Source organism: Prinia subflava, chromosome 3, assembly GCF_021018805.1.
Source record: "Prinia subflava isolate CZ2003 ecotype Zambia chromosome 3, Cam_Psub_1.2, whole genome shotgun sequence".
In the NCBI taxonomy this organism is placed as follows: Eukaryota; Metazoa; Chordata; class Aves; order Passeriformes; family Cisticolidae; genus Prinia; species Prinia subflava.
The window spans coordinates 33,807,738-33,825,592 of record NC_086249.1 but is presented as its reverse complement, the minus strand read 5'-3'; the positions used below and the strand labels follow the sequence as shown (position 1 = coordinate 33,825,592).

The window sequence follows — 17,855 nt, the reverse complement described above, 5'->3', positions numbered from 1 at the left end:
AACTTTGTTATATAAAGTCCAAAATTGTATCATTTTAAAGGAGTGAAAACCAGTCACCTAAAAAAAAGCCACTGTTCTGTTTCAGACACCTAGTTTTCAAATGCCAGAAAAATTGGACAACTGGAGCTGCACCAGAAAAACATTCTTGAGAGAAAAACAAAGCACTTCCTAAACCACACAGGGTCTACTAATGTAAGGATCAAAATGAAACTTTTAAGTCATGGAATATTCCTGCCACAAAAAATACACTTCTTTCAGAAGCTCAAGCAGCTTTATTCAATTCCTGCGTATCTTGGCTTTCCTGAAACACTCAGATCAGCTGAATTTTAACTTTTCTCTCAGGATCTACTAATGTAAGATGACTGACATCAATAGTTCACAGATAACTTGGTTTGAGCAGAAGGATGTAAATTACTTACTGGAACAATAAAAGCCAATGTTTTGCCCGATCCAGTCTTTGCAGCTCCAAGTACATCTTTACCTTGTAAAGCCAGACCTATGGTTTGCCTCTGTATCTCTGTTACCACACGATACTGAGCTTCCTGCAGCCCTAGTATTTGCAGGGTGGGAAGAGAAGAGAGAATGTGGGAGGGCAAGAGGAACAAAAAAAAAAGAAGAAAGAAAAAAAACTATTTAATTTTGTCTGGCCCACGACTGCATTGCTCTGTTCAGAAAATGCTGTACACGGCAATACTTACCTAAAACTTCGTTTAAAGAAAAAAAATGTTCAGATACATATAAACAATGAATTCCCTTTTACTTGTATTATTTTCCACAGAAAAGTTCTATACTCACCTTTAAGGGTTTTCTTTGACAATGGAAAATCTGAAAATCTTTGGATTTCACTTGCATTTATCTGAAACAAAATAATTTTAATCAATGTTTACAGTCCAACAATAACAGAGGAATTGAATAGCATTCTGCAAGTTGGTGTTAACATAAATATGTAGTAGTTCAGTCTGACCTGATTCAAGTTAGCTAGTCAGGCAACCTATACTAGCTTGACCTAATCTAAACCACTGGTTCACCATAAACTATTCAGTAAGTAATAATATACTTGAATAATTAGGCTAGTAGCACAATTTAAAGTTCAGACCATCATGAAATCACAGAGCAATTTAGATGGAAGAGGACCTCAGGAGGCCCCTGGTCTCCACCTTACTAGAGCCCAGATGTCCTTTCCAGATCTGTGTTTTCAGATCCCAGCAGGGATCTACTGGGAATACAGGCACTTCCTCACTGCAGGGTGTATTCGGGCACCCAGAGCTGCAGCAATATTACATCCACCCGACTGGGAAGAGTTCACCTCTGTCCTGAAGCTCACCGGATACACAAATCTCTTGGTTTGCACTTTGCTAACCTCTTGGTTAGCACTTGGTGTATTTAAATTTTTAGAGCTGTCCTAAGGGTTAAAAAAAAGAATACTGAAAAAGTAGTTCATTGTCCTGACACCGACTAACTTAGTTCTCTGTATGCACCCACATTTGAGAGCTGTTATTTATACACACACACACAGAGTCCCCAACACAAAATGTTTGAGTCCATGAGTTAGCTCAACGATTTACCTCAAAGATGAGGTGTCAAGTAGAGCTCTTGGAAAAAATGTACTATTTTACAGGCTGTTCTAGCAGATGTGAAGAGCTTTTACTGGCAAAGTTCACAACCAGTAGTAGCAGGACAAAAAACCCCACAAAATTTAAAGAAAAAAATAGAAACTACTGCATTTTTATAAAGCCTGAAAAAGAAGGTAGACTATACAGCTTTGAATGCATGCTGACTAAAATCCATAAACTGAGATTTCTAAATGTCAAACTGGGAGCTTACAACTCATGCATTTCTAATAGGTATTGTTTATCTCTAACCAACTGCTGAACAGAAATATCCCAAATCAGGAAGCAAGCAAAATAGTCTTCAGACCCTCCTGACATCTTGTGTTAACAATTCCAGAGAAAGCTTCAGATAAAGAGCTACTGAGCTGTCAGATCAGCCTTTTTTCTCCTTGAAGTACCAAGCCTTTTACAGGCTCTGCCTGTTACAGGAAACTGAGGTGATAGCTGTTGAGAGCATCTAAATCACAACAGCACTCTTTTCAGCCTAGTTCTCTCTGGTAAAATCAAGACAAGTAACTTAAGACATGAATTTAATCTCTATAAATAAAAGGTAAAAACAGGTAAAAGGTAATAATTCTCTTATTAGAACCTGGGTTTGACGCATTTCAAGGCAAAGCTCTTACAAGGTAGATTTCAAACTTCCACTGAGTCCTAACAGAGGAACTGAACCCTTGCCAAACATTAGTTTGGAGGGGGGAATCAGCATAAAAAAGGTCTTTTTTTGACTTTCATAAATTGGAATTCTTGACAAATACTTCCAAATTCAGTTGGTAATTCCCAGTCTTACTATTTTGCATGCTAAATATTTACAACTCAGTGATGTATACAGCCGTGGTTAATTTCAGCCAAGAAACACTCTGCATAGAAAAACAGTAGGCCTACAGGAGGGAAAAGTATTTTACTAACATCAAAAAAGAATTCATGAAATTGATTATGTGCAGCTAAAGAGATAGATTTTAACAGGTTTAACAGATCTGATAGTCCTATTCCACATCTATATGCACCAATGGAAAACACCACCAACTTCTACTTAGTTTGTTTCCCTGTCCAAAGTCACTACCTCTGCCCATCTGCCGGGAGCCTGTAACCAGGAACTCTCTCTGAGATGAGAGCATTTGAGATGAGAGCAGCCAGCTCATCTCAAACACTTCAAATGCTTTTCTGATTTAACTCAACCAATTTGACACTGAGCAGACTAGAAAGGATTTTTCACAAACAGCTCCCTAGCACATCAGTTAGGCTGCTAATGCTTTTCATGAGCACAACTGTTTGGAAAATACCATGGCCATCAATGGCCTGGCAGTCAGGCAACAAAGTCACTGAATCAAAAGCAAACAGCTCATCTATGAACACAGAAAATGGTCCCACAATATGGACATATTGCAACTAAATTTCACATTTTCCATTTATGCTGGCACATGCTGGCTCCTATACACTTACCATCACATGTCAACAAACGAAAAAAAAATCCAGTAATAAAGTACAGTGGTTGAGTCTTCATTATTAATTTTGTCTTGTTTATCCATTGTAGTTATTCTCACAAACGAAATTATGGACAGGAGGCCGAACTGGATCATCTTGCATCCATCAGCCATTCTACCACTGCTCCATGCACACAGAAATCTAAGCCATGCACAACCTGTGTGCCAGAGACTCCAGCCACTGCTCTTCACAGAGAGGAGTCTACCCAAGAGCTTTCTACCTCCCTTGTCCCTAAGGGATCTGCATCATGCAGAACTCAGGGGAGACCCCTGAAGATCCAAGCACATGGCACTTCTTCACAGTTTCTACTCCCACTTTAACCAGATTCAGGATAATACAGAAGAAACACTGGAGACCCAGTGATAAACCTTGTCAGGGACTAGAAAAGAATATCTGAAGGACTTAAGACAGAAAATTAGGTGGGCATTCAATCGTATGTTCACAGGCAAGAGAACTGCGGAGCAAAAGGACAGCAAAATCCCAGCAGAGGTGACACCAAGAGCCTCCAGACCTATCCTAATACAAGCATGTGTTTACTTTTTCTTAATTCTGATGAAAACATGCCTGAACGTTACAAGCCTCTTTTCTTCAACAGCTAAAAACACCCACAAACACAACCTTCCACTACCCAATCCCCAGCTCTGCTGCCCCAGGCTGCACAGTGACACAGAACTATCGCCCCTGCCCAGAAACAGACGCGTGTGCAGTCACATTGGTGACACGGAAACATCCACAGACATTCACATAGCCAAGGCCAGGAGTAGAGGAACATGCCATGTGCTTTCAAACAGCAAAGCAAATGATCCAGTGAAGCTCAAGGATACTAACTTAATGAATCTTAACTAAAGGAACGAACATGACCTCTTTATGGTAACAGATGTGTTTCCTCTGTTCCTCTTGTCATTACTTTCTGCTCAATCAAACTACAACCACCAAGAAGTGATCACTCCCAGCTGTGCCGAGTGCTGCATAACCCCGTAAAAGTGCCCTGCAAACTCAGCAAACGCGGGCAGGAGGCAGAGCAGCGCCACAGGCAGCACACATCTAACCCGTTATTCACAACTGCAGTGCTTTCCACTGATCAGCGTGCTTCCAAAGCCGACTGTCTCCCGCAGGAATTCCAGGGGATCTGGGTGACAAAACCAACACCGCTCACTTCAGGTCCTGCATTCAAATACCTATTTCCTGGTTTGAGGCTAAACAACACATTCATTCACAGTGATGGTTTGCCTGTAGTGCGAGACAGACGTGTCTTATCTCCAGCAGGGAGATATCCACACTGCCTGGTGAGAGGGCCAAGTGACCCCCCTTACAACCTTTCCCACCACTTGCTTCAGCCTCCTCCTCGCTGCCCTCCTAACCATAAACTCCCCTGCCCGAGGGTCCCACTGCCCCCGGCTCCACAGCCTGTCCAGCCACCTCCACCAAAACCACTGGAACTGCGCCTACCGGGCCCTCCTCCTCCCCTGTCTGGGGAAAAAGAACACAGCATCATCTCTCCCTCGCGACTGTAAAAGCCCTCTGCCCGCCAGAGAACTGCCACCCAACACGCCTCCTACCCACAGCCCTGCCAGAGGGGGGGCTGCCCAGCCCTGCCCAGGACCCGCACGCAGATACCATCCCTCCTCCTGCCGGTTCCAGCCACGCACACGCCGCACGAGGAGAGGAGCCGCTTCTCCACAGCCCCTCGCCACCGGCCCGCCCGTACCTCGGGGTAGCGCTGCACCAGGCGGCCGATGTTCTCCCGCTCCACCTGCCACTCGGGCCGCTTCCTCTCCTTGCGCTGCAGCCGCAGCTTCTTCGTCCGCCGGGTGTATTTCTTCTTCCAGCGCTCGAAGCTGCGCACGGGGTCCATGGTGGCGGCCGTGGCCGCGGCGCCGCCGGGCCGGCCCATGCTGTCCCGCCGCCCCGCGTGGGTCAGCACGGCCGGGCCGGGGCGGGGCGGGCGCAGCCGGAGCGCGTCACTGCGCGCGCGTCACTGGGGCCGCGCCGCCGGCAGACCCGGCCCGGCCCGGCCGGCGCGGGGAGCTTGGGGTAGTTTTGGGGAAATGTCGTAGTTTGTGGAGTATCACCCCGAAAAGATGAGTTCGTGCCGCAGCAAGGGAAATGCGCTGCGATACAGATTATAAAACGGAAAGGAAAAACAAAGCCGTAATAGTAAAGGGGTATGTGCTTAGTGGTGGCATAAATTTTGTCCTCAGCAAAGTGGTGGTGTGGGGGAATCACAGAATCGTAAAATGGGTGTGGTTGGAAAGGACCTTAAAGAGTACCCGGTTCCAGCCCCTCTGCCGTGGACAGGGGCACCATTCACTACACCAAGTTGTTCAAAGCGCCATCCAGCCTGGCCTTGGACACTTCCAGGGATGCAGCATCCACAGCTTCTCTGGGCAGTTTGTCCCAGTGACTCACGGCACTGACACTGAAGACTTTCCTTCTTGTTCTGCATGCTCTTGTCAAAAGCTCCCCTTCAGCTCTTGCAAGCCTCCTTCAGATACTGAAAGGTTTCAAAGGTTTCCCAAAGCCTTCTCTTTTCCAGGCTGAGCAATCCCAATTCTCTCAAGCCTTTCTTCACAGGGGAGGCTCTCCATCCCTCGAATCATCCAGGTGTCCCTCCTCTGGACTCACTCCAGCAGGTCCCTGTCCTCCCTGTGCTGGAGCCCAGAGCTGGATGCAGCCCTGCAGGTGGGGTCTCACAGGGCAGAGGGGCAGAATCCCCTCCCTGCCCTGCTGCCCACACTGCTTTGGCTTTCTGGGCTGTGAGTGCACACTGACAGCTCATGGCCAGCCTCTCACCCACCAGCACCACTGAGTCCTTCTCCGCAGGGCTGCTCTGCATCTGTTTCCTGTGTTCATACCAGGAGTTGCCCAGACCTATGTGGAGCACCTTGCACTTGGTGCACTCAAACCTCATGACAGTCCCACAGGCTCAGTTCTCAAGCTTGTCCACTGCATGCACCAGTGGAAAACACCTCATCCCTCTGGATGGCAGCCCATCCCTGAAGTGTGTCAGTCACACTGCTCAGCTTGGTGTCACAAGCCCCTTTTAAATACTGGAAAGTACTTATAAGGTCTCCCTGGAGCCTTCTCTACGCCAGGTTAAACAGCTCTCTCAGTCTCTCATCATAGGAGAGGTGCTCTATCATTCTGATCATCCTTCCTGGCCTCTTCTGGACTCATTTCAGGTCTATGTCTTCCTTGTATTGAGGACCCCAGAGCTGGAGTGAGTACTCTGGAGCTGGAATCAAGAGGAAGAGTTCTGTGACAAGGCTGTTAATGCTTTATTTGCTCATTTGTTACAGCGAAAATTGACATTTGGAAAAATTCAAAACTCGGTTGAAAGACATAGAGTGAGGCTCATGTTTAAGGTGCTGGGTTTAAGCTCTGACATGTGCTCTGATCCTTCATTATACAGCTGTAGTCAGTCCTAATGGCCTTGGCTCAGAGCCTTTAACTATGCAAAGGGTTGGCAGAAGGTCACAGGGAAAGCTGCAGAGTTTTACACTGCATGGTGTAAGGCTGGTGTCTGTAAGAGGCACATATCTCTCAACAAACTAGATTTAGGCAACCTGCAGATTTATGTTACGCTATCCTTACATTCACCAATTTTTAACCCCTCCCAGCGGGAAGGTTTGCATTGCTCTGCAGCTGTTCAGTGGTCAGAAACAATTTGCTGAGTCAGTTTTAGCACTTCATCAGCACACACAATTAAAAACAAAAACAGGCTGTGGAATTATTGTGCCACATCAGGAAGAGAAAATTACAAACATATTTACGCAATGGCATAAGACGGAAGTAAACATGTTGATGAGGGGAAGAGTGAAAGACTCCCAAAATAATTGCTATCTCTGATGAGGGTTTAGAATTCCAGAAAGCCAAGGGAAAAGGGAGTGTCCCTTAATTAGCTCCACTTTTGCCATACATATGTTGAGTGTATCACTGAAAGATGTTTTCCTTCCTCCCTGAGATTAGGGGAACCTGTAATCATAGAAATGTTTGGTTTCCCTTTAAAATCCATGAAGTTACTAATTTCAGGAGGGAATGGAAAAATCTCCCTTGAATATGCCCTAGGGAGATCTCTCCTCCCAGGTAAAGCTTTGAATGCAATTGTTTTTTTCTAGGGGTTTATTGCTGTGCAGATGAGTAAGTATGTATACTGAAGGTTTTATTCTTGAAATGGTTTTGTCCAAAACTACCTGATAAAAAGCTGCTTTCAGAAGATGCCGATCCACCCCGCAGCAAGTGCTTTGGGGGATGTCCCATGTTTCCCACAGTTACAGCACATTAACTTGACGTGCAAAACAAAGTCCCAGTCTAGCACAGTCAGACTGTCACAGGGCTCAGCTGCCAGTTTAGGCATTTTATATGTCTGCCTGTAATAGAAAAACAAACAAGCAAAAAACCCTCCTGTGTAGAGTTCCGGCTGTCACAGCACTGGACTGAGTTTACTCTTTTCCTAAGTAAATGTACAGTAAAAGTGTTGTGTTTGAACATGCTGTCTTTGCTCACCTGGTCTGTGTTTTGCCTGCAGGGCTCACCTCTTTCATAACAGAACAGCAGCAGTGGTCTGTGAGTCATGACAGACATAAATACTCAATGAAAAAGAAAAAAAGGAAAATAATCTTGCTGTCCTGTTTCTAAAACAGCTTTTTATGCTGCTGTCATGAATGCTTTCAAAACTTCTGAAAAACATGAAAGCATGCTGATTCTTTTTAATAATTAATTTGCTCATTAGCCAAGAGCTCCATATACCGAAGAGGAAAGAGAGCCTTGTCCTGTGTCCCACAGTACAAGGTAAAATGCTGGATGGAGCTCTGGGCTGGAGGTCTGGGAGCCTGCAAGAGCCCTAGAACCACCCTTCTAATTTTTCTGTTGTCCTCTCACCCTGAAGTGAGAATCAGGCAGGAGTTTGTAAAAGTTTCTCATTTATACAGGAACAAATTCTACCTTGTGAAATTTGTAACACATTTAAAACTTCAGTTTTCTTGTAATAGTACTATCCTAAAACTGTGGCAGAACCAGAGGTCCTTCTGAGAGGGATTGAGAGAGAGAGATTATAAATGGTTCAAATAAATGATCCAAGTTCAGTTGTTTTCTTGCAATTTGAAGAAATGAAGGGAATATAGCTATAACAATAAAAGTAACAAGACCCTATGCATGACCACAGAGAAGAAGGCAGCAATTTTTCACTTTGAACAAGACCCATTTCAAGAACACTCATTCTCCATAGATTTCACTTTCATGCATACTCAATCCTTCCTACTCATAAGCACAAACATCTGTGTGTTTCAAAAGAGTTATTTATGGTGAGGAGGACATGGGGCACCAAGTAGCAAGGTCAGAGCCCTGAGGGCACTCATAGACCTTAATGACCCTGACCAGCCTCACCTCAGTCCTCACCCTGGCACAGCTCCACCCTGCAGCTTCAGGCCCTGTCCAAGTTATGTCATATGTCATGTTGGTCCCCAGCCCAGCCACAGCCATGCCTGTGGCCACAGACCCCACTGGCTGGGACCCAGAGCTGCAGAATGACTTCCTGGCTTGACCTCAGTCCTGCTTTGTCACTGTGAACATGCCCAGTCATCAGTGACTGTATCTGACCCTGATTATGGCAACCAGACCTCATCCTGATTCTGATCCTGATGCTCATCCTCATGCTGTCCCTGAGCAGGCAATTGATTTTTCCAGCTTGACCTTGGACCTGCCTCAGGCACGTTTGATGAGTTGGGCTCCTGGTTGACCACAGCTGCCACCTGTGAGCATGCCCTGCTCCCTCACTCAGGCTGTACCAGGCTGAGATCCTGGCTCTTGCAGAGCAGCCAGTCCTTGCCATGCCCTCATCACTTCGTCTGGGTTCATCCTGAATGGTGACAATGGTTTGCCATCTCCAGTATCCTTCATATTCTCTCTTTAGAAAACCTCAGGGCCAAGCTGAGTTGTACCACACTGCTGTAGCTCTGTGTTTCTTGGAGCTTTTTTCATGCCAAGGATTTAGAACTGTTGTCCCAACACCCAAATCTTGCCAATTCCCTATTCCTGCCTATATTCTTTCCTGCATTTCATGCCTGGTCGTAATCTGTTGACTTGTTGCAAGTGCATCATTCCCTGCACTCCTGCTGCACCTACAATTTCTCCTGGTGCCTCATGCAGCCACAGAGACTCTCATTCACATACCACATACCCCAGTTAAACATTTCCTCTGCAAATCTCTACAGGAATTTATGATAAGTAAATGTTGATTTTATTTGATTTTTTTTAAATTATCACTGTGTTTAAGTTAAACTTTGTCATTCACATTAAATCCTTGATCATTTTATATTAACCTGTTTACTTTCCATTTATCCACATAATTTTTATCTTGTACCTAAAGAAGTAGTCAGCAAACAGAGAAAGTGACCCCAGAAGGACCATTTGTCACTGAAATATCACTAAAGCCCTTCTCAGTGGAACTGCCACATGCTAGGAGAATTTCCTCAACCAAGAGGCTCTCAAAACTCTTCCAATGCTTACTTGCTATGCTTCAGAGGATTTGAGAGAAAGCATGTGAGAATATTCTGCCTGAGAGAATATTCTGAATGAGACACCCACAGTGAAAGGATGGATCTTCCATGTAATATTTGCACTACTGCAATGTATCTTCAGAACAGTTTGGAAAAAGTATGGAAGTGGCAGTCAGATCTGTAAGTTACTTTTAACAGAGCTAATGTTCCTATCAGAACATTATGAACTTTATTATGAATTTTTATTTGTCCAAATGATCTACAATATGACATAGAAAAATGGTAATCTCACTTGGAAAAAGAAAAATTACTTTAAAATGAGCGTTATTAGGTGTGATGGACAGAATTGTTCATAGAAGAAATGGGTTAGAGTAGATGTCAGGGTTCTGAGGGCACTATTGGACTTTATTGTCCCTGCTAAGTCTCCCCCAGGGTCTCTCCCAACTCCTGCCCATGGTCTCAGGACTCCATTTCAGCTTAGCCAAGAGGTATTAGTCTGAGTACTGCAGGCTGAGAAAAAAATCAATGCTCTCAGTTTGAAACAAATGTTGATACTCTCATGCAGACCCAGGGTAAGCAACTCTAAAAAGGAGTCACAGTAGGTGTTTGGGATGGAGAGCAATGAATAAAAGAGACAGGGTGGAGAAAAAGAAAATTAAGCCCATAGCATTGTTTTTTTCCTGTATTGGGTAGCCCTATAATAAAAGACTACCAAGAAATTATATTTTTGAAGTTGAAAGTTACACTGGATTTTCAAAAGCACAGTAGAAACACTGTTTCAATAATTCCTGGTCTGAGAAAATGGGTTATTTGTGATGGATAAACAGTCAGTTATTACCAAGAATATTGTGTGGTGTAATTAAGAGTTTGTATTTTCCTCTTAGTAATGAACAGTTTTTTCCCAACAATGAAACAAATATGAATTTGCAGATGCATTTCTTCTTGGGGAATTGATAAAACAAAAATGCTTTTACCAAGCATGTAAATTATAGGAATTTGGGTTTAGGTAAACACTCCAAAAGCTAAAGGTGCCACAACTAGAATGGCATAAACACATTTCTCCTGGAATGCCAGAGGACTTTTTGTTTTCTAGAGGACTGCTAATATTCATGAGTTAGTCTACAGGGCCCATAGAATGAACTTTTTGCCAATGAAAGCCCACCTGAACAGTGGGAAAGCTCTGATGTAAACTCTGACCAACAAGAACAATTCCATGGACAAGAAGAAAAGCTTTCACTCAGATTGTCAGACAAGATAACCTATAAAACAGAAAGTAATTCTAAAAATTAATTACTTACTGTGTCATACTTTCAGTCTTTAAATCATCTGCCTCTCCAAAATATTATGATACATATATTTCTTTTAAGAAAGACACGAGATGAATGTTAAAACAAACACAAAATCAAAACATTTTTCCTTTAAGTCAACAAAAATGTTTTTTATTGAAAATTATAAGCATGACCAATCTTGCAGGAAATATATGATGGGATTTGCTGCAGCTTGTTTTGGCGCACAGAGCTGTCGAACACACCCAGGCTTCCGAGGCCCCATCACTTCACCCCTTCCCACAGTTTGCCCTGCAGCACTTCAGCCTTCTCCGGGCTGTCAGTGCCGGGCCCACGGTGCTGTCTGCGTGTCTCTGAGCCACTAGGGGCCATGACAGGCCTGGAGAAATAAAAATGAGTAATAAACTGGGATCATAACAGGCACACCACCCTGGGAAGGACCATTAAATAATCAAGGCTGCCTTATCGTGACAGCTGGGATCTCTGTGCAGTCCCAGGGCACGGCAGTTATTCCAACACAGGGAACTCCATAAATGTGCATTTAATCTTGAACACTCTTGACAGTTCTTTCACAACTGAGCTGATTTCTTGGCTGAGATACAGACTTGACAAATGAAATTACAAAAGATGAGTTAACCTTTCAGATGATCACACATTTTGGAAGAATGCCATTCCCCAAACAGAATAGTACGATCTGTGGTGCTACTGAACCTTAATATAAAAATGACTTGCTTAAATGCTGTCCTTTGATTATAAAGGTACTCTGTACAAAAAAAAGCATTTTCATTTTGCACAGTTCTTGGCCTTTCTGTATTTGAGAATAATTTCAGGAGACAATTAATGTATTGTTTTTCCCAGCTCATTAGTGTAGTAAAATATATTTGGGTTGTCAGATATGTAAAAAAGGCACAGTACCTTTATGCAACAGGCACTTACGCCTTATTATTCTTGTTTTTATGTGTTTGATTATTCTTGCATTTGGAGAAAGAGTCATAGTTTATTATTTTGAACCTCTTGTTTATTCACTAGGTGTATTGCTCAACTCCGAAGTGTACATTTCCTTCCTATTTATGATGATTTAGTAACATCTTTTTGTGGCTGAGAAGTGTAAGCCACGCAGCCTGCCCTATCTATGTGCATGTTTCTGGCTGTAGAAGTTAAATTTGTTTCAAATGTTTAGACTCATTAGACTGATATTTCATAGTAACAGGTCACGAGACAAATTTAAGAGAAGAGACATAGGCTGGGAGTCTTTCACAAAGAGGCAATGTGGAAAGGCAAAAGGAAACTGAAGATGAACTACCCTGGTAGTGCCTATTTATGCTGCCAGAGGTGAGATTGGACCCATGCCCGTGTCCCTACCATTCAACCATTCTTGCTGACAGTCCCTACACTTGAAGGAGTCCTGCGTGGACCTGTATGGACAACAGCTGCACAAACTGTAAAGTTGTCAAACCAAATTTGTCCCTTAAGTAACTGCAAAGTCTCATAAAAAATAAATTTATCTTTGTGCTTTATTACTTCAGTTGCATTTGATTTCTCAAGTATAAGGTGCTGCCAAGGCTTGGGTGAAAAGGATACTGTCACTATAGCATGAGTAGCCATGTGACCTCCAAACTCCAGAGTGATCACAGCATTCTAAAAACTGGAGACAGAAGAGCTGCTGTGCAAAATCTCCTCATCTTCACAATCACAAAGCCAAGGAAAGGGTAGAAGGGTTTCTTTCAGGGTGTGGTGATGAAGTTGTGCAGATTTGTCTACAGTTGCCTACCAAAGGCCAGTTCATGATGATGGAGTAAAGATGTGTCTGAGTAGCTGGATTTTCAAATCTTACAATAACATTTCTGTACTTCCTCTGGTTGTAAGAACATGGGAAAAAGCAAAACCAGAACCTATATTAAGAAAAATAACATTTTTCATGGGAGATTCTGGCTACTTTTGTTTGGAAAATGAACACAATGATTTAAAATTTCTTAACAACGAAATCTCAGGTGTGAGATTCAGCTCCAGATCATAGATATATGTATGTATAGGCATCTAAATGGAGGGGCTTGGTTCAATTGTTTAGTTGCCATCTGAGATGCTGTAAGGCACCCTGCCTGAGCTCCAGCTGCTTCTCCAGAAGGGCACATATCTCCCATATACCCCACGTTATATCTGCCAGCCTTGTGCTTCTATACCCTAGAACATTGGATGCTTATGTTCAATCCCACTGGAAACTGTAGAGCTATTTGACTCATTTTGAAAGAGACATCTGAATCCTCCTCCAGAGTCCATTAGCTGTATTGACTGGGTTTCCCCTCACTATAATGAGAACATGACATGTAGACAGGACATTAAAGTGCCTACAAGCTGGAACTGACTGCCCCTATCCCTCCCCAAAGAGTTTAATGTTTGTCAAATGTAAAGACTCAATAACAGGCATGTGAAGACATGGACATAAAAAAGCTTCACTAATCTTCTCAGCAGTTTAGTGTTCTAGTTTCACTTAATTTAGCAATCCTTTAAATCACCATCAATAATAACACTCAGGAAACAGGTTGTTTCAGCAAATGTGGTTGATTCACATGCACACTTTAAAGCCTAAACAAATCTAACAGATCTTTCAGTGGCTACTTTTTGGATCCAGTTCAGAAAATGTTCAGTATTCTTTAATGAAATTAGCATCTCTGTTTCAGACTTAAATGAGACAGGTTCAACAACTTATAAAAACAAACACAAAACCTATAAAAGCTCTACACAGCTCTACAGAGGATTGGCTCGTGTCACATTCAGGAGCTTGACAGTCACAGTCACCCAGTCTAAGCTAAAAGGCTCTGCCACTCAGTAGGGTTTGGCAGAAAAAGCTTCCTACCACAGAGCTCAGATTCATGGCTTCAAGAGGGGACATGGCTTGACCTTGGACCTTGGATCACCACAAACTTGTGTGTCTGGTGGTCACTGGCATGTGCCTGAGCTAGGTGACCACCACAGGACCTGCTCTGCTTGCCCTGTTCCAGTACTGTGGGATTGTGCCTTGCCAGGGAGGAGGACAGTGTCCCCACCGGCCTCACTCTCACTCTGTGCTCCTGGCTCTCTGTGCTACAGTGTATTCTGCTGTGTCAAAGGATTTTCTGTGAAGTCTGTAGAATAACTAGCTAGATTATAAAACAACAATTAAAATTCAGTGTAACTAAAGGTGAAATTATACATGAAGAAAATGGTTCCAACTTTATCTGTACCAATGATGACTGAGTTGATTTTAACTATTCATAACATATGGGTGTTACAATGAAACTGCTTCTATCATAAGATTCTTATTTAGACATTCTTTATCTCTCTAGCTAGAAGCTATCCTGTGAGGCACAAATAGGAGTGACTAAAAGCAAAAGCAACAAAAGCCCCAGTGCTATTGCTGTGTATCATTCTGTCATGTGTTTAAGGGTCGTTCAGCTGGACGGCTCCATGTAGAGATTTAATGGTAAATTAAATCTGCTCAACCTTCTGCCCCAGACTGTAAACAGTCTGTGAAGGATTTATACTGCGGTGTCACTCAGTAAATTTCAAAGGGAATGTGCCGTGCTCTGGCTTTCCTCATCTGGCAGAGGAAAACTGCATTCCATTCACTCACATCAGTCTCTATCGGTCACTTTGGAGTATCCGAAGCATCCAGCCTTGTGACATCAGGGAAACAGTAGCGTTTTCACTGCACAGAAAGGGTAAACCAAGCAGAGAACTTCTGAGTAGCTTAGCCTCTCTGAGAAGAAGCCCCAGAACACTTGCTTCCTTTTACATACAACAATGCAAATACTGTGAAAACTTGCAATCTAGTTCTCCTTGGGGTTTTGCTGTAGATGTACATGAGGCTTGGATTTTATTCTGATTGCAATGCTTCAGACATGGGAAGAAGGTAGCTCCATTTAGGGATAAATAAAACTGTAACGAGCACATCTACTCACATCGAGTGTTCACAGAAGCACATCCTGGCAAGAATGTTTTCTTCCACCTGGCATTGCCTCTCTGCTTGGGATAGTATGAACAGGTTCAGAAGAATACAATATAGATTCAAATTTGGATTGACAAAAAGCTGCTGTTTTTTCCCACCATTTATTATTGTTATTCTGTTTTATTGTGCTTACTGCCTGTTGGGCCACAAAAATTGGTGTAATATATGTCAGCATAATATGGCATATTGTGCTATTGAATGAGATACAAATATAACCAGAGACATGCTTGAAAAGAAACCAGAGATCAGAGGAGAAAATCCAGGATACACAGTGAGGGATTTCAGTTTAATTTTAGGGAAAAGGAAGAGGCATTTGAGTTACTATATCTGTTCTTACAGAAAAGAATGAAAAGGCTTATTTTCTTTAGTGTTAAATTGTTTTAGGCACTGCAGAGCAAATGAACTTGGTGTACTAAGAATCCAGACCAATACCTTTAACTTACTGGCAACAATTTATGTGTGTGTTTTGCTTTGTTTTCCCTTCAGTCACCTCTCAAAAGCAATAACAACCGAAACTGCCCATTCATCACCTTCTCTTTGATCTTCACTCCTGATAACAACTATTTTGCATCTCCATTCAAATCACTCCACCCCATTCCTTGCAGTAATATTAAAGAGAAACTTCCTGTAGCTAGATGCCTTTCTGCAATAAATCCAATTATTGCTGCTCCCGGGAGGGGTTCAATTGGCAACAAGTGCAGCAGGAAAAGCAGACTGATGTTATAGGTGGATTTTTAAAAGCTGTTCTGAGTCCTCAAGATTCTGAGGCAGGCAATGCAACTGCTATATGTTGGAATATGCAGGTAACTGCATTTTCTAAGGTCCCCCAAGGTCCTTCTACAGGATGAAAACATTCTGTGTCAGTTCTTAGACAGTATGGATTCAAAAAACGTGTTTTGCAAAATAAAGACCTTGGAGATACACTGGAATTCATGAAGGACATGAACATCAATTCAAATTTTGAAAAATGTAGTGAAAAATAAGCCACTGAAAAACATGTTCTTTGTAGACAGCCAGAAAGCCTTTGTAAATCACAGAATCACACAATTCACAGCATAAGCTGAGTTGGAAGGGACCCAAAGCATTGAGTTCAACTGTGGCCCTGCACACCACTATTCTTAAGTCACACTGTGTACCTGAGAGCCTTGTCCAGACACTTCTTGAACTCTGCCAGGCTGGTGCTGGGACCACTTCCCTGGGGAGCCTGTTCCAGTGCCCAAACACCCTCTGGGTAAGGAACCTTTTCCTAACACCCAATATGTAGATTGATAATTGAAGCTCTATATTTGTTGAAGCATCATCATTCACAAATGTTTAAATGGATACCTGCCTTGATGCCCATTTAGTGAGATAAATTTATCTCATTAGCATTCTGCAAAGGCTTCTATGCATAACGGTGACAAAGAAACAAACTGTTCCTACAGATACACGTGAATATAATGGAAAAAAACCTCGCTAGCAATTTGACTCGAAGAACACTAAATAAAGAGATTGAAATAATCTAGAAACTCATTAAATGTGCAGTTGCACTGGAAATACAGACATTGTTATTAACAGTGCTTGCAACTGACAGTCACTCTGCATCAGCACAAGATCTTCTTTCATAAATTTACTAACAAATTATTGATAGTAAGCACATGGTTCAGTAGATCTCCATTTAACAAGCTACTCAGACAGTTTGCAAATACCTCAGTATACATAAACTGCTTTTACCCTTAACTCAGACAGTTAGAGAGTATTCAGGATTGTTTTGTAGGGTCATTTTCACTGGAAGGAAAACACCTGCTTTATCTCTTCATATCCTAGCTGTGCAAATCATCTACCTAAAGTCCTGTTTCTTAAATACAATAATAATACACAACAGCAGGAGGGTAACCTCCACATTCAGAAACCTAAGCTCTTTTCCCAGATAGGTCTGAGTGCAAAATTTTTGATCCATGTTGAATTGCAAGTATAGATTTTACTGGTGTATTCTTGTAGTGGAATATAGGCATGAAAACAATTTGGTGTTTACTATTTTTTGTTAAATGAGAAGTATGTCATTCTAAGAGAGCAATAACAGAATTACATGCATGAATTATTAGTATGATTTAAAAATCCAGGAAAAGATTTGAAGTGGGCTGTAAACTGGTGATGAAGACTTCCTCTTTCTTTTGGATTCCCCTTCAGGTCACAGTTCTAGAGGTCTCCAGTGCTCTTTCTAATCTCCTTGTTGCTTTTGTACACCTACGCTGCGTGATTCTCATGCAACCAAATCAATTCCCCCTCCCTATCCTAAGAGTCACTCTCACTGATCATCCACTAGAGTGGAGCTGAAGCCGTGCACAACTAGGTCAACTTTTACCTTCATGACACAAATCAATGACCTAGTCAAAAGTATTTTCCCAGTTCAAAGTTACTCCAAGTATGCTGCTGGGTCAACCACGCACCAGTAGGCTTTGTCACTTAGGCACTGCCTCTCTGTATGAGTGATATCTGCAGCTGTCTCGTCCTTTTCATCAGTTTCTCCAACTCTCCTTCCTAGTCACTGATACCTGTGATTATTGGGTCTGTGTGCTGCAGCTTCCAATTTAAAATTTTGCTTTAACATCAGTTTACGCTTAGTTGGCATCTGTCTAATCTCTTACTCAATCTCTCCACACATCTGTCCTCCTCATAGCCTGTTTTGTTCCACCCTTGGCCCTCACTGTTTCTTCCACCCTCACCTTGCACCAGGAAGGTATCACCACAGCCCACGCTGGAGCCATCATTAGGTTTCCCAGGTGGAAGGTCATTTGGTAGGTCCTTTCCTGGTTCCCTCTTTTGTCATTTTCTGGGCATGGAGCCAGGACCAGGGCGTTTTGCCAGCACGCATGCTGCTCTTGCACCGCACCCTGGACCTCATGTGTTGCTGCCTACCTCACCTCTGGAGTCATGCTGGGGCTGCACCCCTCTCTACACCCCTGCTGTGGAGCCACTCCTGGTTCTGGCCACAGCACCTCTGCCAGCCCTGCCT

General features: G+C 42.9%; 1 protein-coding gene across 1 annotated transcript in view; it reads right to left on the bottom strand.

Annotated features, from left to right (window-relative positions):
* The window catches only part of DDX10 (DEAD-box helicase 10), a 159,487-nt gene extending 154,452 nt beyond the window's left edge, over positions 1 to 5,035 (bottom strand). Inside the window, exons 1-3 of the mRNA XM_063394605.1 lie at positions 4,801 to 5,035; positions 796 to 856; positions 420 to 550 (exon numbers count right to left, since the gene is read on the bottom strand). Of these exons, the coding sequence (XP_063250675.1) occupies positions 420 to 550; positions 796 to 856; positions 4,801 to 4,986 (378 nt within the window). The 5' untranslated portion in view covers positions 4,987 to 5,035. The remainder of the gene's footprint in view (positions 1 to 419; positions 551 to 795; positions 857 to 4,800) is intronic.
* Between the last annotated feature and the right edge of the window lie 12,820 nt (positions 5,036 to 17,855).